This window comes from Stigmatopora nigra, chromosome 18 (genome assembly GCF_051989575.1).
Source record: "Stigmatopora nigra isolate UIUO_SnigA chromosome 18, RoL_Snig_1.1, whole genome shotgun sequence".
NCBI classification, from domain to species: domain Eukaryota; kingdom Metazoa; phylum Chordata; class Actinopteri; order Syngnathiformes; family Syngnathidae; genus Stigmatopora; species Stigmatopora nigra.
In genome coordinates this window covers 2118277-2131215 of record NC_135525.1, presented here as the reverse complement: position 1 = coordinate 2131215, position 12939 = coordinate 2118277, and the positions used below count along the sequence as shown (strand labels likewise).

Sequence of the window (12939 nt, the reverse complement as noted above, 5' to 3'; positions counted from 1 at the left end):
ATATATATATATATATATATATATATCTATCTATATCTATATATATATATATATATATATATATATATATATATATATATATATATATATATATATATATATATATATATATATATATATATATATATATATATATATATATATATATATATATATATATATATATATATATATATATATATATATATATATATATATATATATATATATATATATATATATATATATATTTATATTTATATTTATATATATATATTTATATTTATATATATATATTTATATATATATATATATATATATATATATATATATATATATATATATATATATATATATATATATATATATATATATATATATATATATATATATATATATATATATATATATATATATATATATATATATATATATATATATATATATATATATATATATATATATATATATATATATATATATATATATATATATATATATATATATATATATATATATATATATATATATATATATATATATATATATATATATATATATATATATATATATATATATATATAAATATATATATATATATATATATATATAGGCAATATTTCTTGCTGTCAAAGAGGTCTAACTTCTTCTAACGAGGTCTACCTTTATTAATACCATCTGTTTCATTAAAAAAAAAAACATTTGACAAAATATATAATATATATATAATTGCCATAATTTGACGCCGCCATCCCTGAAAATTGCTTAATGGCGATTTCAGAAATCGATTCCAAATTCCCAAATTTTCCACCTCGATATCGGATCGATTCATTATATCTTAGTGGCCAACTAATCAAAAACACCAGAAGGCCGACAACCATTGACGCTCACACTCATAATCAGGGGAATTTGGAGTGTTGAACCAGTCTAGCATCCATTATTTTGGTTTGTGAGAGAAAACTGGAGTACCCTGAGGAAACCAATGAATTCTCAAGGACACCATGAAAACTCCACACTCTGGAAGATCGGGATACACCCGGCTTTCATTAGAATATCTTAGAACCGTGAGGTCGATTCGACAACCACTAGTTTCTCAATATGGGTCATTTACCCATACATCATTGGCCTGCAAATTTTCATCACAGGGAAACCGCCATCCCCAGTTAGGCTTCTTGGCAGCTCAACGTTTTTTGCTGTCCTACCAGTAAAATCATTCCCAAAGGAAATAGTAAATTAATGTATTAGATATGCGCGCAACACATCTACAAATAGAATTTTGAAGCCCAAATGTAGCCGTTCGTCTCTCCAGTCAGTCAGCATGAGCGACTGCCATGCAAGTGGCTGTGATTAACTCTTTGTTTAGCAATAATGCAATACAGTGAACCCTCGCTACTTCGCGTTCCACTTATTGCTGCCTGCAGAGCTTCTCGGATTTTTTTCAGGAAAAAATAAAATAAAATTTAAAGATATTAAATTAAAATTCTAAATTACATCGTCCTACAGGGTGTGGAAACAAAATATTCAATTAGAAGTAGTAATTTCCTCATTTTATAAATTTTAAAACACAAAAAATCCATGTATGCGCAAAGCATCATGGGGGATCACGGCCGTGTCACGGCCGCGTCACTTCCGCATCACGGCGTTTCACTTCCGCATCACGGCGTTTATGGAGAATAAAATATATTTTAGGTGTCTGACCAAAAAAGTGTATTTCTTGTATAGGTGTTACAGGACAGTAAAACAGTGAAGCGGGTGCTGGGTCTGGTGCTGGCCTTTGGCAACTTCATGAATGGAGGAAATCGTACTAGGGGTCAAGCTGATGGTTTTAGCCTTGACATCCTTCCCAAACTTAAAGATGTCAAGAGCAGTGTGAGTAAAAAGTAATCCATATTAAAACACTGTGCAAGAGGGGATGTGTGGAGAGTGTGCTTGAACCCAAATGCAGGGAAGCAGGCAGACGAAGGGAGTGAGAGTGCACCAACATAACTTTAATAACGTAGACTTCATCACAAAAACCTCAAAAACGTGTACAAAGAACGGGGAAGATGACAAAATAAGACAAAGGAACGAAACCTCACATGGAAAAACACGGGGGAACGCGAAGATGAAAGTAGAAATGGGCAGGGTTTAAACAAGCATGAACAGCAGATGATCTGACAAGAACTGACACAGGGTTTAAATAGACAGTCATGGTTTGAGGAAACAATTAGAAACACCTGGATGATAAGAAAAGCAGCAAGTAGGAGAGACACCAGAGAAATGGCAGGTGATCTCAATGGGAAAGGACAGGTCACACAGAGGGAGAAAAAAAACACTAAACCCCCCCAAAAACATGACATAACCAATAATAAACATAAATCTCCAATTAAATGGCGGATTCCAGACGTCCCAAAACAAAATCCTGGCCCGCAAACAGCTGTAGATCCTCCCAGAAGAGCCAGGTGAAGTGTCTGGGGAGTGGGACATTTGGGTGTACATGCCTAATCTGTGGCTCTCGCAACTAGAATAATCGAGAGAAAATGAAGGTTTGAATTTCATGTCGTTTACATCCTGCATAAATATCAAATTTCATTCAGATTTACACACATTTCAATTCACACAAGAGAGTGAACATTTTGATTTTGACGAAACAGGACTTCTTAAATGCAGTGGCGGGCCATCAAGGCCTTCCTGGCCTTCTCTGCTGGCCTAAAAATATCTGAATCATATATTATATTTTGTCCATCAATAGTTATATTGTAATTCCAAATTGTCTGTTAGGGGGTTAGGGTTAGGCTTCACAATCAGTTCTGCAGGCTCTGCTGCATTAAACAAGCGTTGATTAGACCATTGCTTTAACCAATCAGAATTTGATTTGGTGACACCAGGCCTTCTCGTAGGCGTAGGGATACGCCATTGCCTTCTCGCATGCATAGGGATACGTCATTGCGTTCTCGCAGTCGTAGGGATACATCATCGCTTTCACCAACTATGATTGGCTAGTTATAGAGTAGGCGGGCAAAAGCAGGAGTGAGCAAACTCATTCCACAATGGGTGACGGAGTAAAACAAATGGATTTGGTTGCAGATTTAATGGCAAAGCTTTTTTCAAGACAAACTTTTTAAGAAAAAAAAGCTGGACATCATTAAATGGTCGGACAATGCAAACAAGCCTTTCGCAACCGGTAACGAACATTTTCAGCACTAAATCGAATAAAAACGTACGCCAGAAATACGACAGGACAGGCTCGACTTTCAGCATTTGCTTCGATGGCGATAGAAAAAAAGGAGGAAAGAAAGGAGGATGGCAATTGTGTACAGTTAAAATGATTTTTTATTCGTAAAATATGGCTATATTCCTAAATAATATGTCAATTGTGTGAGGTTATTATTGATGCTATTCTATGTGTCCCAGCTGTAGCTGCAGTAGAGGTTTTATAGCCATGAAATAGTTTTTAAGAATTGGTTTGATTTGTTGAAGGCGCTACCAGAAAATGTACTGCCCGCCACTGCTTAAATGTTATATATTAATACCGCGATAGCTGAACCGCAAAGTAGCGAGGGAACACTGTAATGGCTTTTCCCTCCCACTGCTAAACCTAACTCTTTTCCACTCTTTTCCTCTCCAGGACAGCATGAAAAGTCTTTTGTCTTACATAGTAGCATACTACCTAAGGAATTTTGACGAGGTAAGAATTCCTACTCCATGTGAGATTTTCTTTACTAATTGGTGATTAAGTTTTAGGTACTGTTACCACTATTATAGGAGTAATATCTAAGATTGGTAGCCAAAAATGATGCCACAGCCAATATCAAAGTATTGCTTCACACAAAATCCCCTACCCCTTTTAACTGCCAGATCAGTGAGTAACAATTGAGAATGAAGCCGCGTTTTCATACCAACTTATATTTATATATATATATATATATATATATATATATATATATATATATATATATATATATATATATATATATATATATATATATATATATATATATATATATATATATATATATATATATATATATATATATATATATATATATATATATATATATATATATATATATATATATATATATATATATATATATATATATATATATATATATATATATATAGATATATATATATATATATATATATATATATATATTATAGACCCAGGCACAGACACAGATATAGCCCTCAACGGGTAAAATCCTATTCCTAGCATCAGCTAATGATTAAATACAAATAGCTTTGAGCTTTTGAGACATTACAACCGGGCCGGGGGGTGATTTTCCCGGGAAAAAAGACAGAGATGAACGTCAATGCCGTACCCAAAAATGTGGTAAAATCCAGCCGAAAACAGCATATATTGATTAGATACAAATATTCAAGCTTATTAAACATCAGGACTGGGCCGAGATTATCACTTCCCCGGGAAAAAGACAGCGATGAACGTCGATACGGTGGTACCTCGTGGTACGACATGTTCATGGTACGACATGCTCGTGGTACGACATGTTCGTGGTACGACATGCTCATGGTACGACATGCGCGAGATGCGACCAAACCAAGTGGCCATGACATGAGAGGCTGTTTATCATTGTTGCGCACTTTCTTTTTTGCCGCATCTCTTTCGTGTATAACAATATCTACGCGCACTGAACGATTAATTCAGACGAGTTTCGACCAGGAAACACGCATGCACAGGCAAAAAGAGGGCTTTCTGGGTAATGAAGTATACACGCGCACACAACGCTGATAGGCAATGGCACTCTTTCACAGAATAAAACTTCATTACCCACAATCAATATGTGAGTTAGCTCAGCTGTTGCATTTCCTGTTATTATTATCTAATATGAGGAGTATTATATTACTTCTCGTTCGCTGCTCATAAGAACATCAGGGCCACTGGCTCGCAACTCCCTCTTTGTAATATCTCTGGTCACAACTCTCATAGGCGCCGTTGAAAGCGGTTACAACCAGAGATATTACAAAGAGAGAGTTGCGAGCCAGTGCCCCTTATGTTCTGATGAGTAGCGGAGCGATCGCAAATACAGGACTACTCCTCGTTGGCAAGTGGCCGTACGTAAGACTATTGTGAGGACATTTGTGTGCATCATTTTCTGAATATTTTGAAGGGAATAGTAGTAAAAGAGCAAACAGCCCATCAATAGCGAACGTGAGGGTGGAGGCGTGGAGCCTGCAGAACTGATTGTTAAGGCCTTGAGGCAGATTTCTGACCTTGGCAGCAAATAATGGATGAAATGTCATTGGTTAAATGCTTCAATATGAAAACACACACCTGGAAGCAGTGCAACCTAGGGGAAAAGCAATGAAAGGAAGCTAACAGACAATTTGGAATTATACATATAAATGATTTTATACATTTTTCTTCCCAATGTCTGCAGGATGCTGGGAAAGAAAGCTCTATTTATCCTCTGCCCGAACCACATGAGTTATTCCAGACTTCACAGATGAAATTTGAAGACTTTCAGAAAGATCTGACTCGACTCCGGAAAGACCTTAGATGTAAGTTCTATTGACTAACCGGTTCATAACCAGCAAGTGTAATAAATAACAGTGGTGAATATTTACCTAACTTCATCAGAGACACACTCAATTTATTTTTCAGCATGTACTTTAGAGGTAGAACGGGTATGCAAAGCTTCAGATGAAGATAATCTACAGCCTTTTAAGGACAAGATGGATTACTTTATTTCAAAAGGTATTGAACAAAATCATGGAAAAACCTCTTCTATTATTTTTAATTCTCAAAATTCACTAGATCACTAAACCTTACGCCGGGCCATCAGGTGAGTGGTTAGCATGTTGGCCTCACAGTTCTAGGTTCTTGAGTTTGAATCCAGGTCGGTCCTCCATGTGGGATTTGCATGTTCTCCCCGAGCCTGTGTTGGTTCTCCCTAGGTACTCCTGACTTTCTTCAGGCATTCCAAAAATACGCATGGTAGGCTGTTTGGACACTTTAATTTGCACCTCGGTGTGAGCGTGAGCATGAAGGGTTGTCTGCCTCCTCATGCCCTGCGATTTTTTGGCCACCAATTCACTGACCCCCACAATCCTTGAGAGGATGAGCGGTACAGAAAATTAGAACATATTTGACCAGAAGACAACACAGGAACTTGCACAATAGAATTTATAGGTTCTATGCTATAGCAACCGTAATGCCATATTTTCAGGGATATAAATTGCTCATATTTTTAACAAGGTATCTGTATTTTTCTTCCAAAGCTAAAAAAGAGCTTGAAGCATTGGAAACTCATCTCAGCAACACACACGAACTGTAAGTACAAACCAAATATCGCTACAGTAACGAACTTGGTAACATCTGTATTTGTATTACTTTCTGTTGAACAGGTCACACTTTACTTACTGTATGTCAGTGTTACCTCAACTTTGTTGGTTTTTTTGTTTTCTTTTATCTAGCAGCTACCCTTTTGCAGACGAAAAAAATGTTCCACCGCTTTCGGTCCAACAGTCTCGCAGGGTTCACTGCCCTCAATTTTCTCCCTTTCACATGTATATATATCATCTCTAGTATAATATTTTTGTTTGTTTTTTTGTTTTTAGTCTTGAAGCATGCAAATAGACGGTTTAGCTCTTCTCTTCTGCCTTCTGGACTCTGCCCTTTGTATTCTATTTTGGCCTGAATGCCTCTCCACATCTGGAATGCATCGTGTTCATCAGGAATCCCTTGATCGTCCTCTTGAAGTTTCTTTGCCACATTGGCTGCCTTTTCTATGGTTGGCTCTGACATTGTGTGGCACAGAAATGGTTCATCTGACCTGAAAGCAAAGTTCCAAGTTCATAATCAGAGTCTGGATTTTCTTTAAAACCCAAGTCTTTTTTTTAAGACCCGGACCACTCTTACTAGGATATGCAAAGAGGATAACCACACATAATATTCTTACACGTGCTTGGCTTCACCATGCCATCCCGCCCAACTCTCCCCAATCCAACAGACATACACCAAATTGGGCAGAATTCAAGCATATTATTGTGACGTACATATAAAGTTCAATGTCATTCCACAATTTAGTTGGCAGAGAGATGCTCTCTTCAAAAATATTAACATTACAGAAGTAAAAAAAAAACAGGTTATGGCGTGCTGAAGAGGACCCAACGGCGGTCCATGCATTTTCTAGCGACGCCTTCAATCCAACCCTCAAAATCGATTTTATGGCTATAAACTACTAAATGGCTTCTGCATCTAAAGCTGCGACACTTAAAAAATAATCAATAGTAACCTCATACAATATAAGTATTATTTAGGAATATAGCCAAATTGTACTCACCAAAAATCATTTTTAACTATCCTCCTTTCTTTCTTCCTTTTCGATTGCCATCGAAACTAATGCTGAAAGTCGAGCCTGTATTGTTGTATTTCCTGCATACGTTTTTATTCAATTTAGCATCGAAAATGTTCGTTGCCGGTTGTGACAGATTTGGTTGCTTTGGAGTTGCTCGACCTTTCTTCATGATGTCCAGCTTTTTTCTCTTGAAAAGTCCATCTTGAAAATGGCTTTAAATCAACACAACAATATAGTTGCCTGTGCAGCTCGCTCCAGATACAGTTTGCAAGCTTTAGCTCGCCTACTCTATCACCAGCCAATCAAAATTGGTGAAAGCGATGACGTATACCTATGCCAACGAGAAAGCAATGACGTATCCCTACACTTGCAACAAAGCATTGTGGTGTTGCCAACTCGAAATCTGATTGGTTAGAGAGCAACAGTCTTATCAATACTTGTTTAATGCAGTAGAGCCCGCAGAACTGATTGTGAAGGCTTGAGGCAGATTTCTGACCCTGGCAACAAATAATGAGATGTGATTGGTTAAATGCATCAATATGAAAACACAACTGGAAGCAGTGCAACCAGGGGGAAAAGCAATGAAAGGAAGCCAACAGACAATTTGGAATTATTTAATAAGTATTGAGGGACAAAATATAATATGACATGATTCAGATATTTCTTAGGCCAGCAGAATAGGCCTTGAAGGCCCTGATGGCCCACGACTGGAGCAACCATGTTAAATGAGGAGGTGATGTTTGACTAATCAGAGCACTAAAACTATAGCGGTCATACAATTTACCCAAATAAATCTGCCTTTCTTACGGAGGCAAACTATGTCAGGCTGGCAACTTCTAGGTGATATCCATCCCATTAATAAACCATATCCATATCCTATGTAGAAAAAGAAAAAGCCTGATTTCCCGCCGAAAAAATCCAGTCAAACGCATTAATTGAGTAGTTGAACAATTCTATGATTTTCAGTTTGAAGGAAAGGAGAGAAACTAGGGTATGAACTAGGTATGAATGATCATGGGGTTGGGGGTGTCGGGGTTGCTTGGGTCCCTTGGGTCTGCAACCCTAGGTTTTCGAACTGAATGCGGCTCTTTAGTAAGCCCTAGTGGTCCACTGGAGCTTTATCAAAACAGTTTGTGAAGAGAAAATGGGGGATAAATATATATTTTTTGTTTTAATATGGTTTCTCTGGGAGCAAAAACATGGTAGACATCATTTCTACTGCTGTAAGAATGTGTAAAAGAAATATTACATTTCAACATTTCTGTCAAGAAAATTTGCGTCCTAGCCTCCAACACATGTTCCTATCAGAAAGTTGCGATGCTAGGCAGGTTGCTGTTGTAATCGAGTCTGTGTGATGAGCCATGGATTCCAAGCGAAAAAGAAAAAAATAACGTCAATGTTTCTTGGACCAAATCATTTGCCCTCATTGCCAATGCAGAAGAAATGCCTGATGGTTTGCTTTGTAGCGAAAAATGTGACATCACAAAAAGAGTCATGTAAAAGTTATTTTCAGGTAAGTCATGTTACATTTGCAGCCGATTACCCAGTTGAGAAAGAGAGGAAATGTGCAATTGAGTTTTCCTCTTATGTATATTTGGTGAGGTGAACGGAGTTGGACTCAAAAGCAGGTAAAACAGGCGGACACAAAGGATTGTGGGTCTATTGACGTGACATTTAATTGCAGAAGGTAATTTAAAATCTGCCTCACAGTGGGGGCCCTGGGTTAAAATCCAGGTCGGTACACCTGTGTGGAGTTTGCATGTTCTGTGTGAGTTTTCTCAAGGAACCCCAGTTTCCTTCCACATTCCAAAGGCATGCATGGTAGGCTGAGTGGACACTCTAAATTGCCCCTAGGTATCAGTGTGAGTGTGAATGGATGTACGTATCCCTATGCCCTGCGATCGGCTGACCACCGATTCAGAATGTTCCCCACCTCTGGCCCGAAGCCAGCGAGGATAGGCTCCAGCACTCCCCAACTCCCTTGACCCTAATGTGGAGAAAGCAGTTCAGAAAATAATATGAGATGAGAGAGCGACAAGGCACACCAACATAACATGAGCGAAACGGACACAATAATCCAACCCAGGTTGATGAAGACGGGATTTAAATGCATCAACAGGATTTAACAGAACAACTAGAGATTCCTGGGTCAAACAGGAAAGACACAGAAGATGAAGACTAATGGGTAATAATATGGAAAGTACGCACAAGGGAAAATGCTCAAACCACAAAACATGACACCTTCTAGAGAAATTAGGGGGGCGCAAAAATTTGAATAATTTGAGAAATGTGTTGAATCTCCAAACTCCACTCCTGCTCATTTGTTGCAGTCCAGTAGATAATAAATCATGGAAAAACCTTCACAGATTTAAAAGGGGCATGTTGTGTATGTTACATTTTGTTGTGGTTTTGTCACATCCTCAAAAAAATAATGACAACGGAAAATGAAATTTCTTTATGTATAAATTTACACAAAGCTTTCTCTATCTCTTTTTCTACTAAATATAGCAAATGGCTAACAAACGATTGTAATTTGCACATAACTCCAACATGTCCGTCTCCTTGTCCCCTGCAATTGGTTGACCACCGATTCAGGGTGTCCCCTGCCACTGGCCTGGAGTCAGCTGGGATAGGCTCCAGCATCCCCCAAGACCCTAATGAGGATAACCGGTTCAGAAGATCACTCCTACAAGAAGAAATTATGCTAATAATATGAATTTCAAATGTTGTTCATTCAGATTTCAAGAGGTCACAAGGTTCTACCTGGTGAAAGCAAAGGCAGGGGAGAAAGAGGTTTCACCGAACACTATTTTCTCTATCTGGTATGAGTTTTCCTCTGACTTCAAGGATCTGTGGAAGAAAGAAAACAAAGCCATTCTTACTGAGAGGTAAAAAAAAAAAAAAAGCATAATTTCTTGTTATGGTTGTTTTCTCAAAATATTGGAATGAATGAATTATGTCATAAGTGTTCATATCCCAATTATATTTATTCTACAGGGTAAGTGTCTTCTAGATCATTTGCAATATAACAAGTGTACATTTTTTGGCAGGTTAAAAGTAGCTGAGGAAAGTTTCCGACAAGCCAAAGAGCGGGCTTCCTACAGTGTAAAACCCAAACATGCAACAGGAATTGTAAGTATAAATACAGGGCGGCTCGATTGTGTGAGTGGTTAATGCGTCGGCCTCACAGCTATGGGTTGATGGGTTCAAATTCAGGTCATGTCCATCTGTGTGGGGTTTGTGTGTTCTCCCTGGGCCTGCGTGGGTTTCTTCCGGGTACTTTGATTTCCTCTGTTCCAAATACATGAACGCTAGGCTGATTGGACACTCTAAACTTGGGTGTGAGGGTGCATGGTTGGCTGTCTTTTTGTGCCTTGCGATCGGAAGGCCATGGAATCAGGGTGTCCCCCACCTCTGGCCTGAGGACAGCTGGAATTGGCTCCAACACCCCCCAAGAGCCAAATGAGGATAAAGCGGTTCAGAAAATAAGAGAGAACGAGAGAGAGAGACACATTTTAAACCCTTAAAAAATACTCAAATGTAAATTTTTCACTCAAGGTATATCATGAATTCTGAGATAATTTGCACCAAATTTATATCCCTGTAAAATAAATCTCCACATTATCTCTTCCACAGAAAGCAAAGCTTGGCATGAAGATTTGACTCATAGAACCAACCTGGCCAACTAGTCTATGTGTGCTTGTAGACTTGGAGAAGGCAATCGACCATGTCTCCTCAAGCAATGTTTCCCAACCATGAGAAATTTCCAGAAGTCATACATTGTTATCTTCCAAGAGAAAAATCTTAACATTACAAGAATAAATTGAAATTACAACTGAAATCTGATGAACAAAAAATCCATATTGTAATAGTGCAAGATTCAAATAATAATTCTATGAGATTAAAGTGATTTTGTTTATGTAACCTGAACTCGAATTTGTGTGGTTTCAACAGCATCAACTTTTGGCAACGTAAAGTCTGTTAGGAGATTTATGTAATATCCAATTGATAAGAATTTTGAGCTTGTATATATTGTGTAGACGAAGGACGTACTACAACACTCCTTATATAATAAATATATAAGTAAGACTTCTTTATAGGACTAGGTGTTAAATATCCCTAATATTCAGCACATCAATTGACAGAGATTGGAGATATCGTCTTACATGGGGTGGGATTTGGCTAGGATCACGTGGTGCCACCTGCACGCCACATCATCAGTTGTTTTTCCCACACGTCATTGGGTGTTTCGGCCACTTATAACAAGACACCCTCTGCAGAGGTTGGCCCACCACAGGATGATCAGCCCCGGGTGTGTGGCGCAAGGTGGAACCACGCGATCAATTGGCAGCCCATGTTGCATCCTTACGTTTCAGCCACAGCCAGTGACTGCTCCGTTCCGCTGCAGTGGCAAGTTCTTTAATTGCCTTCCGTTGGGCCTGTCCCCTAATCCCTACTTCCTTCAGGAGCCTTGTGGTGGACTTGGCAACAAAGCCTCGACAGCCCACCTCCACCGGCCACACTTTTACGCTCCAGCCCCGCCCCTCTGCTTCAGCTGCTAAGTTGGTATATCGCAGCCTCTTCCGCTCAAATGCTTCATCGATGGCCTCTTCCCATGGGACGGTGAGCTCAACAATGAAGACACGCCGGCAGGATTTGGACCAGAGGACCAGATCGGGGCGCAGGTTGGTTGTTGCAATTTCTGGTGGGAAGGTGAGTCTCTGGGTGAGGTCCACCCGCATTTCCCAGTCCCGGGCAGCGTTCAGTGGGCCTGGATCCGGAGGAGATGTCTTGGTTCCTCTCTTCTCCCCTTTCCGAACAAAAGTTGTTTTCTGTGGGACTGTAGTCTGGAGAGGCAAGGCATTGGTGGTTACCCTCCTGCTCTCGAGTTCAGCAGCCAGGCACTTCAACACCTGGTTGTGGCGCCAGGAGTATCTTCCCTGCGTTAGGCTGGTCTTGCAACCCACCAAGATGTGTTTGAGGGTTGCTGGGGCTGCACACTGGAGGCAGGCTGGGTCCTCTCCATACCAGACATGTAGATTGGTTGGAGAGGGCAGGACATCATATGTGGCTCCAATGATGAAGCTTAGCCTATTGGCCTCCATGCTCCACAGATCGCCCCACGTGATTTTCCTCCTCTCCACACCTTCCCACTTCATCCAGCGGCCTTGCTGAGCCTGGGAGACCGCTGTGGCACATCTGGCTGCTTCCTCCTGGTGGCGCACTTCCTCCACCACCATGTGCCGCCGTTCAGCTGGGGCAGCCCTTTGCCAGGTGGGTGTTGCTGTCTCCAACCCAAGGCCACCTCTGCCATGTTGGACATGACCCACTATATCCCGGTGTCGGAGGGCGGTCTTTGCCCCCGCAACTGCTGCAGATGGCCTCCATTTCCTCCCCGTTGCTAGGGTTGGAGCGGCACCTCTGACGAATGGATCCCGGGATTCATTGAGAGTCATCTCCAGTCTTGACTTGGCACATTTGTACTCCTCCGTCAGGCCTGAGATTGGTAGGGAGAGAACTCCATTGCCAAACAAGCCAATGCTGCTCAGGCATCTCGGCAGTCCAAGCCACTTCCTCACCTGCGAATTCACCAGTCTCTCCAGCCGATTGGCGTGGGATATAGTGACCTCATAGATGGAAATTGGCCACATGAGACGAG

At 39.7% G+C, this 12939-nt stretch overlaps 1 protein-coding gene and 1 long non-coding RNA gene across 7 annotated transcripts in view; one reads left to right on the top strand and one right to left on the bottom strand.

The window, feature by feature from the left end:
- fmn2b (formin 2b) overlaps positions 1 to 11204 on the top strand; it is a 46128-nt gene extending 34924 nt beyond the window's left edge. For 4 of the 6 annotated variants that reach the window (XM_077738332.1, XM_077738331.1, XM_077738330.1 and 1 more), the window contains 8 exons: positions 1702 to 1848; positions 3587 to 3646; positions 5361 to 5481; positions 5585 to 5677; positions 6202 to 6253; positions 10019 to 10168; positions 10331 to 10412; positions 10917 to 11204. In XM_077738332.1, the coding sequence (XP_077594458.1) occupies positions 1702 to 1848; positions 3587 to 3646; positions 5361 to 5481; positions 5585 to 5677; positions 6202 to 6253; positions 10019 to 10168; positions 10331 to 10412; positions 10917 to 10943 (732 nt within the window). In that variant the 3' untranslated portion in view covers positions 10944 to 11204. The remainder of the gene's footprint in view (positions 1 to 1701; positions 1849 to 3586; positions 3647 to 5360; positions 5482 to 5584; positions 5678 to 6201; positions 6254 to 10018; positions 10169 to 10330; positions 10413 to 10916) is intronic. The other 2 variants (XM_077738333.1, XM_077738329.1) reach the window with 2 other exon arrangements.
- Positions 7919 to 12939, bottom strand: part of LOC144211250 (uncharacterized) — a 14054-nt gene continuing 9033 nt past the window's right edge. The window contains exons 2-3 of the long non-coding RNA XR_013329548.1: positions 10044 to 10130; positions 7919 to 9966 (exon numbers count right to left, since the gene is read on the bottom strand). This is a non-coding gene — a long non-coding RNA (uncharacterized LOC144211250). The remainder of the gene's footprint in view (positions 9967 to 10043; positions 10131 to 12939) is intronic.